General features: G+C 33.5%; 1 protein-coding gene across 1 annotated transcript in view; it reads right to left on the bottom strand.

Moving 5' to 3' along the window:
• The window catches only part of LOC132701428 (cytochrome P450 6A1-like), a 39,291-nt gene extending 13,176 nt beyond the window's left edge, over positions 1-26,115 (bottom strand). Inside the window, exon 1 of the mRNA XM_060669308.1 lies at positions 26,024-26,115. Coding sequence (XP_060525291.1) covers positions 26,024-26,115 — 92 coding nt within the window. The remainder of the gene's footprint in view (positions 1-26,023) is intronic.
• Between the last annotated feature and the right edge of the window lie 462 nt (positions 26,116-26,577).

Below are 26,577 nucleotides of genomic sequence, written 5' to 3'. Positions count from 1 at the left end.
GAAGAATTTATGCTCTATGCGCAGGAGGTATGAAAAAAAATTGAAATTTTCCCTTTTTCCAAATGAATAATATAATTTCTAGCACTGCTTCTTTATCGATAAATCGTAAATCTATATAATTTTTCGTGGTTTTTCGATCGAAAGAATTTATAGGAGAACATATCGCAGTAGAATCGCTACATAAAAATTTACACGAAATGGATAGTATTGATATTTTTCATTAATTGATGGATTAAAAAGGTTGAAAGTTTTTTGGAAAAAATGTAGTATTTTAACACGGAAATATTTGATGGAATAATCATGCATTGGTCATAACCGACTAACGTATTTGGGAGAATACATGCAAAACCAAAATGATAGCCTTTGATTCAATCCAGTGTTGTTGGACGAGACTTGAATACTGAGTAAAGGAACATCTAGATAAAACTGGGAAGACGATTCTCTACAAACAGTTTGGAAAAAAATTTGGTGGAGAAATTTGCTATATAATTTTACATGCTGGCTCTAAAAATGACTTTGTGGGGTTTGCAATTCTTATTTTTTAATCGGGCTGCAAATCGAGGGCCTACCATGATTCAATGGACCCTGAAAATTTTGAAAGGTAGAGTTCTCCAAACGATAAACCGTTTTACAACCTTTTATGGTTTTGACTTCGGAATGAGTTTAAGATCCGCCGTTGTAAAGCGGAATGGACCATTCTTTTCAGCAGGTGGACCACAAGCCAGGGCCGTGTTTAAGATGTTAGCCGATAGGATCTGTGCCGTGCGGGCTGTTGTTTTTTAAGAGTAGAGAAATTTTCTTTGATTAAACAGTTATATTAATTCATATTAGTGTGCTTATATATATTAAAAACACATTAGAAAGCTCGAACTGATTTCCAGTTTAAGGTTTTAACATAATGACTCTAAAATATTTTCCTAGGAAAGCAATACAAAATATTATGTAATAATTGATTTTTAATGGATATGTTCCCAGTATGCTATTGGTTAGTATTTTCTTAGCCGTCGAAGCTTTGGAGTTATTTCCATTCTGTCTTGTGTCTGTAATTAGTAATTACAAACTTACTGTTATTCAATTGTTTTTCAAGACTCAGTGTTTCGTTTTTATTGAGGTACCGTATACATTCAATTATAATTTATTTCTTACTAAATACTACCATTATTCAATTTTGTCAGTTACTTGCTATGTCCAGCGACGCAGAAGATGAGATTGTGGTCGATAACGTAATTATGATTTTAAATGTGTTTCTTTTTCTAAAATCGACATCTGTAGAAATTGGAGCCATAAAATTAAACGTCCGAGATTACTAAAACACCGTATGCCACAGTACTTGACATAATTGTGAATGGTGTAAAAGAAAGAAAAACGCGAAAAGATCGTGGGGTCCCAAAAAGTATACTTGATATGCCGGAATAGTGAGACGGTTAATATGAGACAAATTTTGATGGATTCAAGAAGAATTTCAGAGTGGAGGATAAGATATTTGAGGGAAATCCAAGAGATGCGTGCTAAAAAGTGCCCACGAGATGAGACCTGCTTTGATAGACACGATAATCCCAAAAAGGAATAGAATAATGGTAACAGCAGGAAAGTTTCTTTGGATGTGCCAGTTTCGCGGGGTATTGGTATTGGTAGTAAAGGGGGGCGCCCCGCGGGCGTCCAAACACTTAGGCCACCAGAGGGGGTCCAGAGTGCCGACCTTCCTATAGAAGGTCAGCAACTCTTTTAGCCCAATACCGTGCACTGAGTCCGGATCGATCAGGGCCGTTCCGAAGGCTCCATCTCCAATCTTGCCCAAGTCAAATCAGGGCACAAGGTCAGCAGATCTAATGCCTAGCAAGCAAAGATGCCTCCTAAGCCTGCAAGTAGGGCGGGCCCATCCAGGTTTCGAGAGCTCCCCGCCTCACACACAGGGCAATCCCCAAGCGGGGTTCTGCCTATGCTTATGCGAGGAGCCCTCCCTGGCTAAGGGGTCCGCTGCCTCATGGCCCCGGATCCCGGTGTGACCCGGGAAATTTCGCGGGGCAAACGAATTATCACCCTACATGCGGCCTCTGAAGTTAGTTGGGTAGATAATACTTTGTTGCTTTCTGCAAAACTAAGGTATGCCAGTCGTGATAGTATTAGTAGATTGATATTAGTAATTAATTTAACTATACATACTGAGTTCTAGAACTAATGTATGATTGAAGAGAGTCGTGCACATGCACACCAAAAAGTTATACTACCATTGTAGGATGATGTACTCTCAGACACATCCTGAGAGATGATTAGTAGGGACCCCTAAAAAAGCCATGTTGGTTTCACGAAGAAGTTTAAAAAATAGCTCCTCTGTTATAACTGTCTCAAGCATTTTGAACGAGATAGAAAGAATTGTAGCAGACTCATAAACACTAGCAAAAAAGCTGATTTTCTTCCTCAGTTCAGAAAAAGTGGATAGGATAGGATAGGATTGTTATATTTTTTCCATCCTTGGACTTTCTAAGAACCATACCAAAAATCTGTAAACTGTGCACCAAATTGTGTATTAAAATAATATACAGCAAACCCAAAGTATGCCCTACAATCTGTTATTTTTGAAGGGTAGTCGATCGTGTAACGGATGATGTTGGACCAATAACCAGAAAGAGATAATTTCTGAAAACTTGTGTTCTTGGATATTTGAGTCTGGTTTCACTACTTTACTGCTTGCATCTGATTATTTTCGTTTAATGCTTTTCCACATCTGAACTTTAACTTAACTTTCTTTTCTTAATTTTCTCCAAAAAGGGTACATTGTATTATTTCACATTCACATTCTTTTTAAACTTACGCGATGTGATTAAAAATTATTCCTTCTTGGAAAATTTAGAAATTGTCCATAATAACATTTATCAAAATTGCGTATAAGTAATTATTTTGCTCCATTTTAATTTATAGCTAATATAAGTAATAGAAATATTTCAAGATAATATTACTTTTACGAATTATGGCGACTATTTCCAAAATTTCACCACTTAGGAATACAACATTTTAAAGGAAATTTAATTAACGTGGGATATGTACATTGATTAATACTCTGAACGCATTTGGAAATGATTTTTAGTTATTTAATTTCAATTGTGTACTATATAATCTGGGCGATTATTTATCAGTTTGATATTATAATGATTGTAGCTTAAAAATCAATAAAAAACTGTTTTGTTTCTGAAGTTACAGACACCTTCCACATTTAAAACATTTAAATAAAATTTCAAAAAATTGTTTTTCTCTTCATAATTTATTCTGTAAGTTATGTCAAATTTGAAAAACTTAAATTAAATGATATTTTATTAAATAATAGGTTAAATGATATGTCCTACAGTTTTGGTGATAGATCTTGTACGTTCCGTCAGAATCAATAATTTTGAACCTCTCTGTTATAGGAAGCTTTCTCAAACTACAACACAAACTTCGTTTTTTTTTGTGGTCTCAGATATAGTTTTAGTATCCATATTTTGGGAAAAAAAGGAAATTAATTATTATTTCAAAACCTCACTAGATAATAAAAATTGATCACCAAATTCCTAATGACATTATCCATTTGAAGTATTTAAAATCAACATGTCAAAACTGATTTTGTTGAACTTATCACCTATATTTTACTAAATTTTAGTTTAAGCTTTCTTTGTTTAATATTTTCCAATAAACGATTAATTGCAGCTTTCGGAATATTTTTTTTCTTTTTTGTTTCTCCAAAATATGATATCAATACAACTGTAACTTGCAATTACATTTGATCTCACAAAAGGCTGAATTACATCCTTGTGTATTTGTCATTTAAAATAAAAGATTTTTACCATAATAAACAAAAATGGGCAAAACTTTATTTATCTAATGGGATAATGGGTATAATTTAAAATTCAATCAATTTTCTTTATAATACACACATATTTCTTAGTTGGCCTTGGAAAGCAATGTAATAAATATGGGATAAATTTATCTAGATATATCTAATATCTAATCTCTCGCAAACTGCGACAAAATTTTCATCTACCTGTTAATTCAAATGGCGAATTAGATAAAGTTATAGTAGTTCTCGGAAAAGAAAGGAAAGGAAATATTTAATTTTTCGAGAACAGTTGATCACATCTTAATTGACTAGTGAAATTCGATCAAAATGTGTTAAATAATATCTTGCAATTGTAGAGTGTTATCTATCATTATTTAATACTAATAAGCATTTTATAATAAATAATTATGCGTTTGGGATGTCGCTAATCACAATAAAAATATCCACTCCATTTAGTTCTCAGAACGACCTGACTGCGCACAATATAAATATATATACATTTCATTATATTTAAAAAAAATATTTTGGTCAAAAAAAAAATTTCACCGGTCAATTCCACAACTCTAAACACATTCATAAATAGTATTCATTACTCCCGTAATCTCATTATATTGTGTGTGACTTTAAAGCCAATTTGCTAAAATATTTATGACTAGTGAGTTCACTCATAAGTATTTTACTGCTTCCCTAGATATCTGTAGGTTTATCATTCGTTCTGTTTGCTGTATAGTTTTTTTTACTCAAACGTAGTAATCCATGTATGAAACTTCATATCTTATTACATATAAATTACTTTTAATAAAATTTCTGGATTCCTCCTACGTCGGTTTTTGTTGACTCGAACTAGCTAACGTTTCGCCAATCATCCTGTTGGCTTCTTCAGAGCTTGACTGAAACTGAACATATAAATTGTTGTATCATTGAAATTCAAAAATAGACGTAATTATTGTTATTCTTATGACTTTTTAGAATTTAGCAAAAAAAAAGAATAATTACATTAACCATTTTCCATTATTTAAAAGTCATTGTTTTTTATGTACTATCATATTACCTTATATGACTTCAGCGCATAAGCTTTTGATAATCTATATTTCCATTTAAATTCAATGGAATGCTGTAGACAAAATAAAAAATGTAAAAATTATTTTGCGAAAAATAGTTTCAAGTTAAATATAGCGTATTCAAAGTATTGGCAAAACACATTTCAAATAATGTGTAATATTTACTCAACAAGAGAAATAATCAAGTTTTTGTTACATGGAGATATGAGATGAACTTGAAATTGTTAATTATGGTATCGAATCCAAATTTACTCTGCTAATAATTCAAACCTCCGTCCCGTAAACTACAATAATATTTACTCAACAAGAGAAATAATCAAGTTTTTGTTACATGGAGATATGACATGAACTTGAAATTGTTAATTATGGTATCGAATCCAAATTTACTCTGCATTATATCAAACCTCCGTCCCGTAAACTACAATAATTTTTATTGCATTTATTGTCCACGGAATCAAATTAATTTTTACCACAGCGTTGCCTCGTGCCATCACTTAATGGCAAAAATAAAACATTAAGTTTTCCTAGTTAATTGTACACAATCGATTTGGATCTTGGGGCAAAAGCCGAATCGTGTTGATATCCAGTAATACATTTTTTTTTAAATAAAATACGCCTTATATTGTTAGATCTTAACTAATCTACAATATTTTTACACATGATTACCCATCTCCCACTAATTTATAAACAAACCAATTCTAAAAGTTTCCTAGTTTATAAAAAATACCATTTATACAGCACCTGCTTAAAAGATAAATTAAACTTAAACTTAAAGTTTAGAAATCTGAGAAATAAATTTTATCAACTTATTTTTATTTAACATATAATGTTTCTTGTGTAGGTCAAACTTTCGAAACATTGGGATATAACAGCTTATTTCCAATATCAGTTTTGTCATTCAGACTGAATTTGCAATCCTTTAATATGATAGCCAATCCCACTTTGATCTGCAGTAAACCAAACCTCAGACCTAAAAAAATATTTAAATAAAAAATACAAGTGAAACCCCGGAAATCGAAAACATCTCTCCTTACTATCTTCATTAAATCGATCAGGATTAAATTTCTCAGGATTTGGATAGAATTCTGAATGACAACCAGTTAGTGGCACCCACACTTTTGTACCCTTTTCTATTACCAAATCAGGTTCTGGAACTTTATACGTTTTGGTACAACACCTAGGCAGAACTGGAGCAATCGGGTATTTTCTCATCGTTTCTATAAATTAACAAAGTTTTCCAGGTCTGTGACTTCTTGAATAGCTTCATATGTCATTTGTTATTGTATTTTACAAATAATTCTGTCTAATTTTAACTTACACATCTTTATTTGAAGATAGTTCAGACAAAGCGTGTTATCCCGTCCGAAGAAGTTCCAAACCCTCCGACGAAGATCGGAAAGTACTAATCTGTGATATTTTCCTGGCTGTTAGGCCGTGTTCCAATGGTAGCAAAACGAATGAACCACGGCCTAACAGTCCGGAAAATATCACAGATTATGACGCCGGCCGTGAAAGCCTACGCAATTAACATAAGATACTGTTCGGTTTTTTTACAGATAAATCGTCATCGTTTTTTACTTGTTCTTGGTTTTTCATTTGAAGTAGTAGTTGCCAGAAGTCTTTGTGAACCACATTGTTTTTCTCTCTGTATTCTAGATTACTCTTGACAACGTTGACGAAAAAACCTTCAACAATCTTCCATACCTTTCAGATCAACCGCAGTAATGACTGCGTTTGGAAGAAGCATCATTAATAACCCTTTTATCCTCTGAATGAAAGTAAATTGTTGCAATCGGTTCCATACGAGCAACTACCTATTATTCCGTGGTAAATCCCGCAAGCACGTCTTCCATTTCAACCGGTTCGTCAGATATTAAAAGATTTTTCATAATATTACCCAAACCCGATGCGCAAGTCAGCAATGTATGATACATCATATTGATTTTCCCTGTATATTAACATTCTACATCATTATTCAGCTAAAACTAAAACGCACCGGATGTAAAAATTGGAGTTAATTTTTGCCTCAACGCACTCCATTTCGGACCTTGCAACATGAACAGATTTGCACTCAACCGGTCAGTTTTTTTCATTCAAATACATCCCATAATTCATAAAGGCGTCAAAAATTATTTCTTATGCGGATATTTGACACAACATTTCTTTTCGTAGCAGTTGCCATAAAATCAAAAGAATATTTGATAGATCCAATTTCCATATCTTATCGGATTGAAAATTTTAGAACACCATAATTCAAAATATTCTGAAAATTCATTCAGTATATGAGAATTTGCAAATAAAATATTTGATTTTTTTTTCAAAGAAACTTCCTCAGGCTACTGTAATACTTTTTTTACAAAACTTCTGCGTTTGTTTTTGCTGAGTCGAACTTACTGACGTTCCGCCAATCATCCTGAAATAGTTTTAGTCAAGCTCTGAAGAAGCCAACAAGATGATTCTCGAAACGTCAGCAAGTTCGACTCAGCTAAAACCGACGCAGGAGGATTCTAGAAGTTTTGTAAAAAGTAAAAAATTTGATTCTTCCATTAAGGCTGATCAAGCAATAATAATGCACTTCTATAAACATCACAATTATTAATGTAGGAAGTCACTTTCATGCAATGTCTGACCTACCAAAAGTGCCTGGATATTGTTTTCAACCGAAACCTATATTATAGTTAAGCAAACCAAACCAAAAAAAGGAAATGTCAGCTCCTCATAGAACCAACATAGGTTTACGTATGTCTGAACAAGTCGTGAATAAAGTGGCGTTTATTAAAGTTGATGAATAATATATTATTCAGAAATAGTATACAATCATATATAACAAAAAAGCCTGGATAATGCGTCTCCTGTACCCTGTGCGGCCTGTGGTCAAAGATACCAATATAATAATTGTGGTAGCGTCATGAAATTCAAAATTCACCCTGAGCAAAAAAAAAAAGGATCAGATCAGTAACACACTGTTTTGAACGGGGCGTTTATACTTACGGGATGTCAATACATTCCATAAAAAAACGTTCGATATGGACAAATTTATTTAAGGCATCCAAGAGATTATAGGCATTTGGGAGAAGGGTTACAAAGTATAGTGATAGAAATGAAAAAGAGAAGTATTGGTAATGTTAAAGCCATGTTATTACTCTCGGGAACATTTTTCCGTATGTCTTACTAAAATTTCATAAATCTTTTACTAGATTTGCATCTGGAATGAAAAAGATGTAGATAATATCTTCTTCTCCTTTTTTCTGTCTGAGAAAAAATCGTTTAGCCAGTTTTAGAACAACCGAAAGCAATTACAATAAAAGTGAAACTAGCCCAAATACGGGGACCAAAAATGCAAATGATAATAAAGTTTTTTACATAAAAAATCTAATATCAGTAATGCAATAATAAATCAGTACAAGTGTGTCTGTGATACCTTTTCTTCGCACGAAATACATATACAAAAATAATTGATTTTTTTTCGTTTATTAACAAAAAGAAAAATTTAAATTGATTCCACACATCGTGTTTTTGTTTTGGTCTCAAAAATACGTAAAATTTTTAAAAACAGATATTTATATTTCCGCATTTTCATTTTCAAAAAAGTGTCGGATACTATAAAATTTGTCGTTTTTCCATGTTCAAAAAAACGCTTGCGAATGCCATTATTATGTACTGCGTAGGATATAGCGGGTTTTCATACTTAGCTGGAAATCATTAACTTCCTACGATCTCTTGATAGGATAACCTGTATGTATATTTCTTGATCTAACCATATCTTATTTTTTCTTATCTCGTATTAGTTGCGTGCCAGGTACAAATCATGCCTTTCATCTTAAATTTACACATTAACTGTTTTTTCAGTTCTATTTTACCTGAAGTATTATTAGTTAAAATAAGCATATCATCAACAGCAACAGAAAACAGCAACAATGATAATTTGTGAATCGATTATCTTGAAATACATGCAGCTATCAGTCCCTGATTGTGTCAATCCATTATTCTTGTTAAGGCATTTATCTAATTTCAATTTCTAGACTCTGCTTGCTTGGTTAAACTTATAAATTGATTTTCTGAGATTGCATATCTTGTTGGATTTTTCAAATCCCTCAGGTTGTAACATGTAGATGTCTTCACAAAGTTCCCCTTGAAAAAAGGTGTTACAGCATCTAGCTGTTCAATATCTAGATCAAATTCTGCAGCTAATTCTAGTAAATACCTGATACTTGTATACCTCACTACAGTATGTCTCTTCATAATCTACACCTCGTTTCTGGCTACATCCTTTAATCACAAGTATTGCCTTGTACTTTAAAATCTTACTTTGCGAATATTTCTTAATTTTGAATAAGTACCCATTTACATTTTAAAGGTTTTTTTTTCATATTTTACTAAATCCCAAGTAGGATTTTCAGTGAGTGGATTGTATTCCTCATTCATGGCGTCGCGCCACTTGTCACTGTCTGGTCTGCTTAAAGCTTCTTTGACTGTCTAAGGTTCAAAAAAATTTACCAGAGTTGCCAAGTGTCTGGGTGGTTGTTCCGACCCATTTTTCACTTAGTTTGGATCCGACATTAGATAGTTTCTGCGCGGTGCCTATAATTCGAATCTTCTAATCTAGTTTTTATCAGTACTCTTAGCGAGTGGGACCTTTATCTTCAAAAGCTTTGTGTAGTAACTTCCACACTGCTTTGCCATCATCTCCAGCATCTTGTACATAGTTGATCGGTTCTATCAGTAGAATTATCTTACTTCGGCCTTTGTGACTTTCTTCTCTTCCGTTTCGGTCCCCAAAACACAATTCCATAGCTCTTCATGCTCTAAATAACTCTTGACTGCGAATTTCTAGTTGACAAAATTCTCACGACCGCGTAACTTCTCATTATGCTCCAAACTTGTCGACATTTTGGAAATACGATAAAAATCATCAACTTTCAACTTATTAGATGCTTTTATACTCCTGATTAATTCTGAGGAGTGCCTGGGGTTATAACCTGTAGACAGAGCGCGGTTCACGTTCAAGAGCAATGAAAACCAGTAAGCGTAAATAATCTATGACGTGTAACATTACATATATAAACAGAAGAAAAAACATCCGCGAGAATCTAGTCAATGAAGTATGCCTTCCTGTTTAGTTTCAGCAACCACAGTCATTCGTAGGTTTGCTTATTGTCAAGTATATCTTCCAACACGTACCCCATGAAAACCATCTTGCGTTTCACAAAAATGTTTAAAAAATGGCTCCTCTCATAACTACCTCAAACATTTTCCCCAGAATAAAAACAATTGATTGAAGTAAGTTTTATATTCCACACTTATCGCTGCCCTAATTCTCTTCCTCCTTGTTATATTTTTCAATCTCTGGAGTTTTTAAGAACCATATTGTATGCCCTACAAATTTGGTATTTCTGGTGAGTAATCTGTTGTTTAACGAGACCGAGAGCTAGAAAGAGATTCTTTAATGTTTTCCAAATAGTGATATATTTCATTGCTTTTTCGGGAACATTGTAACATAAAAATTATTCCCGGATATTACACGCTCTATTAGAATTTAAAACTTAAGCTTAAGCTTAAAAAGGTAATAAGAAGATTTATCATTTATTATTTTGCTCCATTTTAATTTATTTTTAAATAAATATGAATTAAAACCCCATAAAACTTTGGCTTCCGGGTTGAAACAATAATTACGAATTATGGCGATTATTTCCAAAATTTCACCACTTAGGTATACATCATTTCAAAGGAAATTGAATTATCGCGGGATATGTAGTTTAGTAAATCGGCTGAACGTAATTTGAAATTATTTTTAGTTATTTAATTTCAATTGTATACTATAACATTTGGCTGATTATTTATCAGTTTCATGTTATAATAATTATAGCTAATATTTTACGTGTATTCATTAGATTATAACAAATTAACCAAAAATAAAAACTATTTTGTTTCTGAAGTTACAGATACCTAGAACATTTAACACATTTAATAGTATACTGTGCAACAAATGCGGTAAACGGCATTTATTTGAGTCACGAGTTTGTGACACAAGCAGAGCGCAGCTGGCCGAGTGTTTATTTAATAAACGAGTGACTTAAAAAGTTTCCGATTGTTCCCAAATCCGTGCGGTAATATTCCGGAAATTTCCGAATTGACTCAATTAAGTGGGATAAGAAAATCTCGTGGTAAAGTGACGCTAGCGTATAATTAGGTATTTTACAGTAGAGAGTAGAAAAATCTAATTTTAAAAAATAGCTTATCTCTTCATAATTTATTTTATAAGTTATTATGTAACATTTTGAAAAACTTTAATTAAATGACATATCATTAAATGTTAAGTTAAATGCTGATGTCCAATATGAAAACCGCAACTTTCTATCTATAAAAATAACATAGATACCCCGCAATAGGCGCCGAAACTGCCACGCTATCGTATACCCAGCTTGTCTGACCCATTGGTCCTTATAAAATATTAGGTGCATTTCTTATTTAAGTTTTTCGTATGCACAAGAGAGCTGGCAGACAGGCCACCATTTTATTCTGCCTCCGTCTTGAAAACTATTCTTCAATGTCTGAGCGGTTGTTTTTTTCTGCGCGCCGCTCTCTTTTATTGTTCTATTTTCTTATCAGTAGCGGAAGCAAATATTTTATTGAAGGGGAATGTGTGCGGATCTCAAATAAATATTAATATTACAGCGGAAACATTTCTGCAGATTTAGAAAGTATCCGCAATGTTTAAAACTGAAACTTAATATGTAAAATTTGTAAAATCGTATTCTAATTAGCACCACAAAAGAATAACTTGAGAGACTATCAGTTTTTAGAAATGAATAAGTTGTAACAAAAAACCAGGAACCAGGTTAGCCAGAAGTAAGCAGAATGTCGGGCCACACCCCAAAGTCCATCCACCACAAGGCTATCTGCATTAATGGTGAAGGGTTGGTGCACAAAGTATGTGTCCATATGCTTACCAATCGATAAAATCAGCAACCTTTGGATGACCTAAACAGGCTGCTTTTCAAGGCAATATAAGACAAACAGATAGTCACGGCCACTTTCCTAGACACTGAAGCAGCTTCCAATCACGCCTCAGCAAATTCTATTTCGAGAACGCTAGAAAGAAGAATCTTCAATCAGGATTATTTGAAACTGCAGCGGGTGGAATGTCCAATGAATGTACATCCTGCTGATTTAAATACACTCGAAAATTACTGTCTCTTATTTATTTAGCTCGACAACGCAACACATCAAAATAATCTGTTACCGACTTACAGCTACCATTTACCACATCGTATACAGCCGTATACTGTAGGTATTAATATAGTTTTTTGTCATCTCAAGGATATAGCCTAACGAAAATTTTAAATTCCGACATTTTTTTATAATATTTACTGGGTGGTGCAGGTTCTATATCACAAATTCAAATAGCTCCTTTTACGAGCTACAATTTGTTTTCAATATTTTGGGTACCACCACATATCTGGACGCAATAAATCAATAAAGAAAAAAATGAAATTGCACTAACTGCGAGTCACAGTTTTGTAATAAAAATATCACAATCATCTGCTGCAGGTTCTCAACAACTTGCTTGACAATGCAATGAAGCAATTTAGCAGATACAAATGTTGTGAACGTTTCTCTTAAATTATATGCCACAAAAATATATTGGAAGAAAACAACACTCGTGGATGAGAAACAAACCAAAATGGTGCGGGATCGCCATAGTAAATTGTCATCAGTGGCTGATTTCCTACACGCTGTGCAGCGTGTGTGGAACAAAAAGAAAAAGAAGTTAAGTTAGTTTTGGGTAGTCAGCAACATTGCTTGGATGCCAGTGGGCAAACTATAATAAGAGCGCAGAATTTCATGATTTCATTTTGATGAGGATTGTTGTTTCCTTCCAGCCCATCGTCTAGCTTCTATCTGGTAAGTATAAGATTCGGAACGGAATATCGTTTATGGGAGTGGTGTGAGTCCTGTACGTGGTGTAAGTGTTTGATCTCTTTACACCGGCCCGTTATACAGTCATGGTCATTTCTAATATTCGCTTGTCTTCCTTTTTCCATTACGTAGAAAATCATTTCATCATCGTCATCCACGACGTTTTTGGTATTTCTTTACCTGATTTTAGGATTTCATTTCATTTAAAGATTAGCAGCTACTACTGTTATATTATTCTGATTTATTCTGACATCTTCTGTTGATAAGTATATAATCTATTTGGTTTCTTACTGTGCGCTGTTTGTTAGGGGGTGGAAACTTCCAGGTCGTCTGTCTCGTTGGTCGAAAAAACTATTCTTAATGACTAAAGCCTCTTCTTTACAAAACTGTATTATCGTATTTCCTCTATCACTACGGTCGGCCGATCCATGAGAACCAGTGACACCTTCGGTTTTTTAATACTTTCTTTCGCATTAAAGTCGTCTGCTGTAATATTCATTTCATGTGTTTTCAGTAATCTGAAAACGTCGCGAAGTTATATCCGATTATGCTGCTAGGTTTTTTATTGAGTCACTGTTCTATCAGTAACCAAAATTATCACTCCATGCCTCTGTTAGGGGTCATGGTATCAATATTATAATCGAATTACGTTAAGATTAATTTTTTGCCTCAAACGGATAAATCACCTGCGCTCCTGAACTTTAACACCAGGCGTTCTCATTGTCTTGTTATGATCTGAATTTTTTCTTTTGGTCTTGTCATGCCTTGATTAATATCCAGATTACAATATTTACCGCCTGCTGCTGGCGAAGTTTTCGTATTTGTTCGGCTTAATGCCGAAAGCCGTAACAATGAACACCCCCGCTGCCTGTTGGCGCGAAATTAATAGGGAAAATTTTACCCGTAATATAAATTTCAGGAAATGTTCCTCCTCTGGTAAAAATCTCTAATGTGCAATTTTGTGGAATAAAAATCGATACTTAAGGGCAATATAACGACCCGAATTATGTACTGATCTTCTTTTAGAGCAGAAATTGTAGATGTTCCACATTCGCAACATATTGGCGGCAAAGTTGTTATGCAAACACCAGTTTGATGAGTTGTTTTATTCGTAAAATATTGCAAACAGTGTATTTACAAGTTATAAATTATAAGAATGGAACATATGAATCTATTATAACTTGCCAATCGGTGGAGTTAACTATACTGAAGAGTTATCGTGAAATTCAAATTGAAGAACATAGGATAAGCATGAATTTTCAAATAAAAAAGAGAGTTCACATCGAGGGCTGATTAATTTTAGTGGCGTGTATAAATAAGTATTAGGAAAATCCCTTAGATTTATTTCAAAAAAGGAAATCTGGTGTTGATGTTTTATTTTTAGGGTATATGATTGGTGACACTTTAAAGGGAAGTATTGCAGTGGCGAACTGAGAATCAAAATCGAAATTAGTGCTTGCAGTAAAGTCGATGGTGCAAATTTGTTAATAATGTTATTTCAAATTTGACAGCAGCACTTTAGTTCCGGTTTGGAGAGAATGGACTATTTTTAGTGCTAACTTCAACATAACTTGTTAGCTTTTGAAATTCTTATAATTAATTACGCTACTTCATCTCAATTTCTGGTATTATTTAGCCTCATTACAACACATTCATTTTTAGGTCATTGTGCAAATATTGTGAAACGAAAGATGTCGTCGACAGACTTTCCTTATCCCATTGAGTTTCTAAGCTATAGGGTGATTTTGAAAATTTCCTATGAAATATTTTTTATTTATAGTATTTATTTATAGTATTTGTAGTATTATAGTATTTTTCAGTTTTTATTTTTGGAATTATAAAGTATATTTTTAAATCGTAAATGATTTTACGTCTTTGTATTGCATCCACTAAAGGCTGTCACAATACGAATATATATGTCATCACATTTTTCCGTCCGTGAATATATATATATATATATATATATATATATATATATATATATATATATATATATATATATATATATATATATATATATATATATGTACACTTCTTATAATACGCTATTAAATGCAAATAAATTATTAATATTATTATTATCAGCACTAAATATTTTATTTGATAACTGTATTATTTAATTAAATTATTATTATTTAACAATACTTCTTGAAGAACCTCTTAAGTTAAAGCCTATAGCGAATACAATACAATGATGTATGTGCCACTTAAAAAGTCACAACTCTATGTCATAATAAAAAAAAAATCCAAAAATACTAGCTAGTGCAATGGATTCTACGTAAAAAAATCTCTATAGACTTATTTTAATTTTTTTGAGATCTTAAATATCAACGGACATACGAGTAGAGCTGCTAATCGCGATTTTTTTTAAATCTCCCTGTAGCTCAGAACCGTAATGGTTTAAGAAAATTCTGTTGACGGCATTTTACGTTTTACAAAAAAATTGCACAATGACCTGCAAACCGCAAGCCTCGAGTTTTAATCATAATATATCCCGCAATGACAACGCACTTCGAACAGACTGTACAGCTTAATGGAAGAAAACATAGAAACCGAACAAGATTCGTACATACATATCCCTAAAACCATACCTATACTTTCATTTGTAGTTCGCTAAAGGGGTTTCAGTTTAATGGCGTCATAGATGGTAGAATACACCTCTATTGAGCTCGATCGATAAAATATTCGCCGCAACGTAAAGCGGGAATAGAATGCAAATATTCGAAAAACCCGAAATATATTCCAGTTTTTTCAATCGGCTTTTCATTCAAAGCATTCGAAACCTACGTCGATGCTGAAATGCGCGAAAGACTTTGAAAAACAAAAAGTTGAGAGCTTTACATTCCTACCCTCTCTTGAAGTTGTAAAGTAGTTTAAGGGCTTTCAAAATCTATCCGCATCAGCCCGTGTTGAAAAAAGTTAAACAATTCAGGGAACGTCAAGTTTTCGGCTAATAATTTAGGTATTTTGTGTCTTTTTCTAGTGCTAGGCTTAAAATAACACAAGTTTGATGCGCCACAGTGCTAACAACAACAACCATCAAACATGAATCCACTTTTATCTTTATTATTAAGAATCCGAGTTCCTATGGAGATAACTATGATCAAACCTCATCAAGTATGCCAAGGGACTACAACGCATACCTAAGCCACATTATTTGACAATATATGCATATTATTAGGTACCCTCATTTTTATTGAACAATATACCTACATAAAACACACTATTCAGAAACTAAATTATAAGAAATAATAATATAATCATCATCAGTTTTGGTGTCGACTGTCAAATCCACCTAGTCAAGATCCCACAGGTTTTTCTCTTCTTGACATGCTTGACTAACTAAATCCTTGTAAGCGCCGCCCTACAACTTTATTTCCTTGAACCCATAAAACTTTTATAGGCCTTAGTTCGCTATTTAGACACTATAATTTTCTGCAATATATTCCACCTCGTATTTCAAAAAATGGTATTTGTGTAAAATTGCTATATATATTAGTTCCTTCTTTGGCAAATTATTCTCAAATTCAATATTTTTGGTAGTTAATCACCCGATTATTTCTTGTTTTCTCCATTATAAAGTGGGAGTTTTCTCCATGAATCGTGAATAGTAGCTTCCTTTATCCGTGACTATTTTGTCTGATTTGGTACACTTATTCGCTGTAGCAAGGGGCTCGTTTGTTTTCAGTGACATTCTGGTTCCAGAAATCTCTAGTTTGCAAGGAGATGCGATGGTTTTTAATTTTGTCCTCAATAAATTGATATGGCCAGAAACCCCAAAAGACAAAAAATTGTCTCTTGAATTGCTAAAAAAATGAAATAGGCACAAAAAACAGTGGCGTTCAAATATTACATTAAAACGTCCTCTAAATTGAGTGAGTGATTAAATAAACTTGCAAAATTTAATGAAAATTGGTCAAAACGCTTTTAAATAATTAATGAAATAAAAAACATTTTGTTAAAACTTTGACACTCTCAATCCAGAATACGTTGGAAGTTAGGACTTTTTTTTTAGAAAAAAAAATTATTTCTACTTAGAAAACCGATATTCAAACCAAGCGGTTGAAATTTAATTTTATGTAACACAATGTTGAGAATCAAAATTTCACTTTACCTCCACTTTTAATAGCTGTTAGGGAGTTTAACATTGACGATGATAGTTTCTCAAGATATATACAACCGCTTACGATAATTTTAGTCGTTGGTACTAAGAAATTTGTTCAACAAATTTATAAAATTATATCTTAATTACTATTGCTAGGGTGAATATTTATTATTCACATTGAGCACAATCATAATCTATTTTATAAGATTACATTGTTAAACGACAAACTAATTGACAGCGCTACAGTAGGCTTATTATGAGATTGAATATCGTTACCCCAGAGATTTGGCGGATTGTCAACTTCCAGTCCTATCAATAATTGATTGTTAATCTGCCTTCGAATTTTTGCAGTTCCAAGTAATTTATTATTATTATATTATTATATATTTATCTGCAAATTTGTATTATTCTTCATATTTCTATCAATATATTTCAAAAATGTTTAGTCGTTCCAAAAAAGCTATTAACCACTAGACACAACTCTTTGGCAGGGTTACCAAGGAAGAAGCGAATCGAAGAAGATGTTGGGAATTTGATAGGTATCATCTTACTTGGAAACGTCCAATGACACCGAAATTTGGAGGTGATTGTATCATATAGCTAAAGAATTATTTTCCACGCATACCTCTACATTCCGCCCACTAACCTGCACTTTTCTCCATTTTCTTTCTAAACAGCGAGTTTCACAAGCTTAGCTCTTTTGAGAAAATACTGCTTTAAAAATGCCACATTCAAACTTATTGGTCATCTGTCAGGGGCCAGAATGGTTGTTGAAATGACATAGGTCATTGGCTACAACAAGATCTTAAATCTCGAGCATGCACATATTGAATGAACCTTCTCAAAAAAAATCACACTTGCTTCAAAAGTTCCTATACTATCGGCATACACAGGGCCTCTATATCTCTAGTAGCTATATCGGTTGAATCATGGTATGAGTCTGTTTCTCCTGGAATGGTGTGGAGAATAACTGTCGATATGAATATATTAGAAATACTGTCGTGCCACCATAGGCAGAAGAAATATAAACAAAAGAATGTTCGAATATTTCGAAGAACTATCCGAGAAAAACTTGAACCAACATTCCACTAGGGATATACAGACATCTAATACAGTGCCTAGGACGTGTTTGAAAGTAATTGAAGGGAATGGATGCCCAACTACATGTTAGGTCTTAAATTGAGACAAAACCTTATGTGTTGTTATAAAATGCTGACTAAAAATACGTTTCCAACTGGTTTGCCTTTTAAAAATAGAGCTTTTGTTTTAATAAACTAGCGAATAAAATCGTTGTTTAAATTTATGATTAAGCTTAATGGGAAAATAATAAATATAAATGCTGGCAAGAGAAACAATGATATAATATTTAAAATATCTGGATCAAATTTCTTAGTACCAATAATAAAAATTATTGTAAGCTATCGTTTCCAATTAGTTTGCTGTCACTGTAATGTTGAAATTTTTAACCTGAGCGGATTAATCCGATTCTTGGTATATTTACGATCTTAGGAATTCTATAGCAGACGAAAGCAGAGGGTGTGTAAAAAGGGAACGAATGAAATAAGGCAGACGAACATCCCCATCCATATTTTATTTTTGGCGAAGGATTTTATCGTTGTTTGTGATACACGTTAGAATGCATAAAAATAAAACTTTAACAAAAAGGCTTTTTCGTAGCAAGATCGTAAACCTGGACAAAATGCAGCGTCTTTTGTTGCAGACGTATAATCAATTTTAAATTTATACTTGGCATTATCTAAGGATGTGATGAATCGGGTAGTATGAAAGGGGGCCAAAATAGTCTCGTAAACTCACATACACAATCCTCTGTTCGGAAACTTTACTATCCGGACGGGGATGATGTTGGAAACCGTCCAATATGGACGGGGTTTGATCCTTTGTGACGTTTTGAGGTGAGGTTTGCCGCGGACAGTTCAAGTTTTACGGCCAATTCGAATCAAACGTTCTACGTTGTCAATATATCATTGTAAAACAACGGCATGTATACTGTAGAAAACTATATCAATTGCTGCACTAACGATGCGGATAAAAAACAATTATAAAATTTTTTAGGTTTATGTTATAAAATTAAAAAATATATAGCCATGTTACTCAAATTTATTTTTGATTCATAAGAAAGAAATGACGGAGCCTGAGATTAAAATTAGTACCACCTAAGAATGGAAATCGAATTTTTTATATTTATCTCAACTATAAAACATTTTTGGGGTGTTAATTTAATTTTTTCATTTGTAAAAAGATATAGTTCTTTTTAGTCGTGAGGACTGTTTTGAGGATATACAAGAACCGTCAAATTTGCGAAAAACAAAACACGAATATTTAAAAACTAAAATTGTAAAAGCAAAATTAAATATAATCTGCAGAAACAACAGCAAATTTTTACAAGTTGGTTAGCTGTGCTCCGCTTGTATGGTACAAACTAACTAAAACTAACCAAAACTAATCAAACATATGACTAACGTGACGTTTATCAAACTTGTCGCACAATATACTGTTACAAATGTTGTTATGTTGTAATGTATGGTAGATTTAAGAGATGTTAATATCTTAAGATTAATATTATTACCTACCTAACGTAATTATATTATTAAGTCACATTTCTTTTTTATTTATGAAAACTATGATTTGTTAAAAACATTTTTAGGCATGAGTGGCGTACTCAGATTTTTTGGCAATTTTCAAAAAGGTCGAAATTTGAAAAACGCCCTATATCTCGATTGGCAGTGAAGATATCGCCATACGATTTTAACCGTTAAATGTTTCTCAAAAATTGGGCCCTTGACATGTAAGTCGATTTTGCTATATCTAGTTCAGAAATAGGTTTTTCCTGTTAAAACACTCCAATTACGACCACCCTGTACAAACAAGCGTCGGTCTTTAGATATTAAAATAATTAACTTTTATAATAATATAAAATTATATTATACTATATTATATATTATTATAACTAAACTTATATGTGTATTTTCGTGTTGAAGGCTAGTAGCTTTCAGTAACCTCCAGTATTCATAAAGCGCGCACAGTATAGGTAGTAATTGTCTATATTCAAATGCAGATACAATACTGATAAGAGTTATTAAGATTGTTTTTTTTTTACTAAGCGGAATTAACAAAAATATGGAGAGAAAAAGACAAACATATAAGTAGGCGTCAGCAGCTAGAAAGAGGGACAAAATCAATAATGAAAATAAAATATTTTCTAGATCAAAACTTGTATAAAAAAAATGAGCATAATATAGGGGAAATCAATAAAATTTAAGAAATCTAAACGAAGAAAGCAAAATACTGTTGATTAAGGCAACAAATCGTAACGAGGACTACTTGAAACACATTTGGAACATCACAATCGATACACGTTTACGGCGGTACTAAAGAAAAAAGGAAAAAAACTGTATCAGAAAATGGCTATTTCGAAAGACAAGTTTACCCCTATAGATTAGGGTATGATATGGGAAAAATAATTTTTTACAAAACTTCTGGATTCCTCGTGCGTCGTTTTTGCTGAGTCGAATTTGCTGTTCGAACGAGCAAGTCCGTCTCAGCAAAAACCGACGCAGGAGGAATCCTGAACTTTTGTAAATAGTATTAAAGTAGTCTGTGGAAGTTTCTTTGAAAAATTAAAAAAGAAAGGTAACTACATATTTTTGCCGTTTTTCTATATTCCGAAGTACAATAAGTGCAAATACGTGAAAAACTCAAATTCCTTTACAAACTTTCCAAGTGGCGCTCCCTGCCTTTGAAGCCGTGATTGAATTTATTTCCTCCAAGTTCCCCAACCATAAAAGTTGATCAATTCAGTCCGAAGCATGTGAAATAAAATGGATTGGGACTCCAAAACCCACGCAACGATCTAACCCTATTTGATAATTGACAAACAAAACCTATATATACGGAGGGATTTCAATAAACTTGTTGAAATTAAACTATGCTTTACAAATTTTACCTCCTATTCCAAAATAAATAAGTGTCACCCTGTATTAAACTACCAGAGTTCATACTACGAAACAACTAATGAATGTATTTTGTCTTCTTATTTTCCTGTACTGTAGAAACAGCCATAAGCACAAGTAGAGTTCAATTTATATTCTGCGTATGTACTCTAAATAAAAGCATTTTTCAATATTTATAGTATTTTGTCCCCAAACAATCAGGTTTTTAGGTATGGTTATCATTTTAAAAGTACTCTTGCATATGCAATAGGCTTATGATAACAAAATTACTGCCCAGGTTTTACTTGATTTTATCAAAGCCTTTAACAGGATAAATCATGACATCCACAATTCAATTCTTGGCTATATAGGATTCAATGTAGTGTCTTGTAAATGACTGAATACAAAAAGTAATACTTAACGAATCAGACCTTTGGCTGTTAACCAGGGCAGTATTTTAGGTTTCTAAACTGTACTTTTTTTGTGAGACACTCTAGATTCTCGTCTAAAATTTTGAGATCACATTAAAATAAAGTTAGAGATTGCTTACAATAATCTCAAATTAATTTCAGAGACCTATTCATGTCATGTCTAACTAACATATTATTCAAAAAGTTCTTAACCCCAGTCTAAAAGTGCAGAACTCATATTTCACCATATCTGGTTAGGTTAGGCTTATTAAATATGTTCAATCGATATGCATTCTATTTCAAAATCAGTTCAGTTCAGTTTATTTCCATAAAACAAATTTACAATTTGTGTAGGAATTATCACAAAACGAGATGAAACGTTCCACCTACTAATATTTACACAGACGTTAAATTTAGTCTGAGTTTCTCTAGAGTGAGTTTTTATTTTGGAACACAGAAACATACATCTAAGATATACAGACATGGCAGGCTCAGAATTTTAAATTTTTTAAAATAAGGTTTGCAGCTGCCTCTTGAGGACACCTTCCCAGTGACTTGGCACTTTCACTCAAAAAGGCACTGCGTATCATATTCTAGATTCTACATTAGATTGGTAAGTTTCGAATTTTTTTTTTGGTTAAATATATGTTTTAACTTAACTTTTTCAAAAGGCTGCTGAATGTAATTTTGAGACTAGATGATGGCAGTTATATTTGAAGTTTGGGTTATGATCGAAGATAAGAATTGGAAATTTAATTTTTTCAGTAGTTGTGATGATGTTATTTACTTTCTACTTTTGTGCATATTTTTGTAGGTGATAGAATCTGAAAGCTACCGATTTTGAGGGATTGAGTTACAAGCTATAGTTAGAGAACCAAGTATTTAGCTTCTCCATAAATATGTTACAAATGTTTTGCAAATCCACATCGCCCGTATCTCGGATGAGAGACATGCAGTCATCTGCGAACTTTGCAAAAAACACAGCTTGCTCTACTTCATCCAGTCTGTATATATACAAAAAAAATAGAATTGGAGAGATAACGGAACCTAATTTTGTATGTTATTTTGATAGTCGTTATTTTTTATAGTTACATACTATTTTGTTGAGAAGATTTAATCCATTCCAAGGGCTTTCCAACCACTGCAAACGACCTAAGGGACGAAAAGCCCTACTGAGTTCACAATAAATACAAGCAGGGCACCCTCCTACGTCCATCACTTCTATCAATGCTGCCGGTCATTGTATTTTTAGCATGTTGAAAACCGTATTGAGTTGCCTTATCTGTACAACAAAACTAGATTTCGGACGGTTTGAAAAGGTCTTTCTTGTACCATATTTTAAAATATGAATAATAAATATCTTCTTAATAGACTTTTCTTGGACGGTATTTTCACTGAAAAACAATTTTATAATTGCATTTTCGGTGAGGTGAGGATTGCTAAATTTTGGGCTGTAACATTATCTGATGCCCGACTTTCTTAGCCCTTTGCTACCAAATTTTAATTCGAGATATAATTTTGTCAATTTTATTGTTATTAATCGTTTATTATTTTATTTATTTTAATTATTATTTTATTTTTTTATTTATTATTACTAAATCAATCTGCCGGAAGATATTTTATCATTTCACTAAAACAACCTTCAAAAACATCTGTATTAATGGCCATCTATTGTATGGCACGACTGAAACAAAAATCCCTCTTCACTTCCAATATGGTCTATTTTTATTCCTTTGGAGCGTCGTTCAATAATTTTCTTTTAGTTTTCAACATAAACTTCTTTTAATTCTATATATTTTTCCCAGCCTTTTTGAGAGCTTGTGAAATTTTGAGAGCTCATCAAATTAGGCATTTGTTTGGTCGATTATTTCCTCTTTAGGCATTTGTCCTTGGAACAAAAAACAATAAATAGTGACTGGGAGACAAATCTGGTAAATACGGAGGATATAATAATAAATGTAACTACAATTCTATAATTTTGGCGATGGCAATTGCCCAGGCCATTTTCTTGATGAATCAGGATCGTTTTCTTTTTCTTGATTTGCTCATTGATGACGCATAATACTCTCCTGTAGCCGATGTTCCCTTTCTCAAGTAATCCACTAACATCCCAGCCGGCTTGACCTTTTTTTTTAGCCCATTCGCAATCAAAAATCCACTGTCTTTACCATTCTTTTGTATCCTGTGCGTGTAGCAATGTATCCGTATATTATCAACACGTAGAAACAGACGCAGAAATTCATCAGGATTGCGACGGAAAAGCGTTAAAACTGTTCTAAGCAAACGGGACACCCACATTCCCGAGATTTTTTTTTCACAACCAAAATTGAAGGCACTGTACGTTACGACAAGTCTGTGACCTCAACAATTTCGCATGAATTTTGTCATTTCGGGAGTAGACACTACCACAGGACATTCGGAACTGCACTCATCTTTTGTGGATGTAAGGCCACGTTTAAACTCGTTCGCTTTCAAAATAATACATATTTCACTCACTTGAGAATTATTGAAATATGTTTTGTTGGTGCGGATGTAGCCATTTTATTACTTATGTTATACGACTGATGGCCTAAGCTAAACAAAAATACTTAGGAAGGCGCTTCCGTAAGTATCTATTCATTTCTCTATCATTAAAGTCTCACCAAAAATAGTTTTAACAAAAAAATAGTCGACACCGACATTGAGATAGAACAGCCTATAGTTAAACATCTGTATCCTTAGTAATAGAAACAATAGATATTGTTATTTATAGAAAATTTCTAGTATAAAGCATAATAAATTGCTAGAATTCTTCTGAACAATGCCATTCCTGCGTTAGCCGTAAAAAATAAAGTAGTGATTCTTCAAACTGTATACCTGGCACAATGTAAACCCAATATGGCCGCTCAATAATGGATCGCCTGACAATGAGCTCGCTACTTGCATACATTCGAGTCCCATTCCGTAGGCGGCCGGTGACTTCGATCACAATATTCCACCGAGAAGTGTATGACAGTCATTGTATGACAAAATCGCGTGTTGACTACACAATGAGAACCGATGCGAAGTTGATAGTGCTCTATTTGAGACCTGCATCGGGAGGGACATGGGCTATACTTTAACCCGGTCAATTCAAAAGCCTTACATAAATCATATCGTTAAAGCTGAATAATACGATGCATACATTAGAGTGTCTCACTCACGTTGCGTTGAGATAATTCAGGATATTTAAAAAAAACAAAAAAATACTAGAATGTTTCGTTCGTTGAAAATTAAAGTGATTTTCCTAAATCTTATTCATCATTTAATTATGCACGAAGCTTTAAGTGGTCGATGCTCTTTCATATTTCGTTTTGGTTGTTTTAATAGTATTTTGGTATTTTTTCGAAGTGAACGCAACGCTAGCCGGCATAGATAGTCTGGATTTTTAGAAGCACTGGTTAGGTCAGATTTTGAGTAACTTCGATAGTTTATTTTTGATTAATTATTTTGTAGTTGATCTAGCGGATCGCGGATTGTTGGATTCCCTTTCATAATCAATTAAGTGATTAGATTATTCATTCATTTTGATCATTGTTTTGTGCATTCTTCTAATATGTCCGAGAAATCTCCGTGTGATTAGTTGTCTAAAAAAAAATCAAAGTTTGGTACCGCCATTGTTATCGTTCTAGGACCAGTGAAGGGCTAAGAGAGGGGTGTCCTTCCTGTGTGTGTATCTGTGTGTCCCTAGAAGGGCCCTAAAACCGTTGGTCGGAGTTATCAGATCTATAACCAAAGCCGTGGATTAGTAGATAAAATCATCAATTATTGATTACTTTTTAACCCCAAGGTTTACAACTCTATCTACTTTCCGTTCAGTATTCTTGGGATTTGCAGTTCATATGATCGAAAGTTACTTCGTTACTCAAATATATATTTTATTATTTAACAAATGTAAACACGGTGTAGCGCGCCCGAACGTCCGTTTTGTTATTTATTAAGAGGAAGTGACACGTGGAGCCTGCGGGCAACAGGGTTCCGGAAATCATCATAGGCGTGCGCAACGTCTTTATCTCAGGTTCCAAGTGCGGTTGCACTTCGAAAATCACTATCTTCATGAAATATTTATTTGTAATGTATTACACTCTTTAACTTGAATTGAAATTTACTGCCTTTCCGTTCGCACATCAAACTTTTGAATTTTGAATAAATTCTGGATGATGACGTCACATCCTTGACCTGCCGTAACAATTCGCTTCTGAGGTAAAGCAATGAAGAACCTTGTGACCTTGCGAACCCTTCTGAACTTCTTAAGCCTAGCACACACGATACAAGACTTCATTAAGCAGTGCTGCCCGATGTTTTGTTTATATACTATAATGATGATTCTCGTAGTTTTTTGGCTGGTGTGCATGGGACGTATTGAGTGTAAAAAAGGAGTGGATGGAATGTCCTCCCTTGTCAGATGGCGCGTGTATAGTGAGCGAGCGGAAGTCTTCGTGCTTTTGGTTTTCCAGGGAAGAAATTTACTCTTGTTGGTGATCTGTTTTTCCTGGGAAATAATAAATTAGAGATCTGGATGTGGCTGAGTAGATTGTGGTGTCCGTATTTAGTTTCCTAGCCCATTTTTGTGGGATTTTGTTGAAGCACGTTTCCGCTAACTTTACCTTCGACCATTTATTTTTGAAGAACCCTCCGGATTGGAGGTAATGTATTCTAGGTAATTTTTGGCTCTTATTTAAGTGGTTATTTAATGTTCGCACGGTTTTTTTTGTGTTCCTTCTTCTTCGCCATCTTCTTGTTCTTACTGCTCGTGTTCCTGTTCTGCCTTGGTGGCGAGCGCCGAATAATCTGCTCGGATCCCGCACCGGCATGACTTTGTACCGGCAGAGACCTGCATCTCGCCTACCTGTGAGGTCTCCAACGCAAGGAGAGCAGATAAGCCATTCGTTTAATTTTAAGTGTTTCTGTGTTGTTTTCTTTTCTTTCTAATGTATTATAATTTATTAAACTTTAGATCGGTTATCAACCGTACCGTAAGTGCCGATCTTTTGGGATAGCCTTTGGTTCAGTGAATACGGAACTGTACTGTAGAAAAGAGTGCGCTTAATCTATAAGTACTGTTCTTTTTTTTAACGCGCGCAGCAGATAATATAAAATAATTGAAGGTTTAATTACGCCTAATATTTGTGAACTCCTCGTGTACACACACTCCTCTGTCGCAAATTAGTACACTAAATGCTGCCATTATTTTCTTTTGTTCCCTTTGTTCGTAAGCGCCTACCCAAAAATCATTTGTATTTTCCTTTTATTCAAACCAAAGGTCCCCGTACGTTTCCTTTTTTTTTCTTTTTGCCATCCT

Source organism: Cylas formicarius, unplaced genomic scaffold, assembly GCF_029955315.1.
Source record: "Cylas formicarius isolate icCylForm1 unplaced genomic scaffold, icCylForm1.1 PGA_scaffold_4__25_contigs__length_36172078, whole genome shotgun sequence".
Classification (NCBI taxonomy): domain Eukaryota; kingdom Metazoa; phylum Arthropoda; class Insecta; order Coleoptera; family Brentidae; genus Cylas; species Cylas formicarius.
This window is presented reverse-complemented; position numbering and strand designations above follow the sequence as displayed.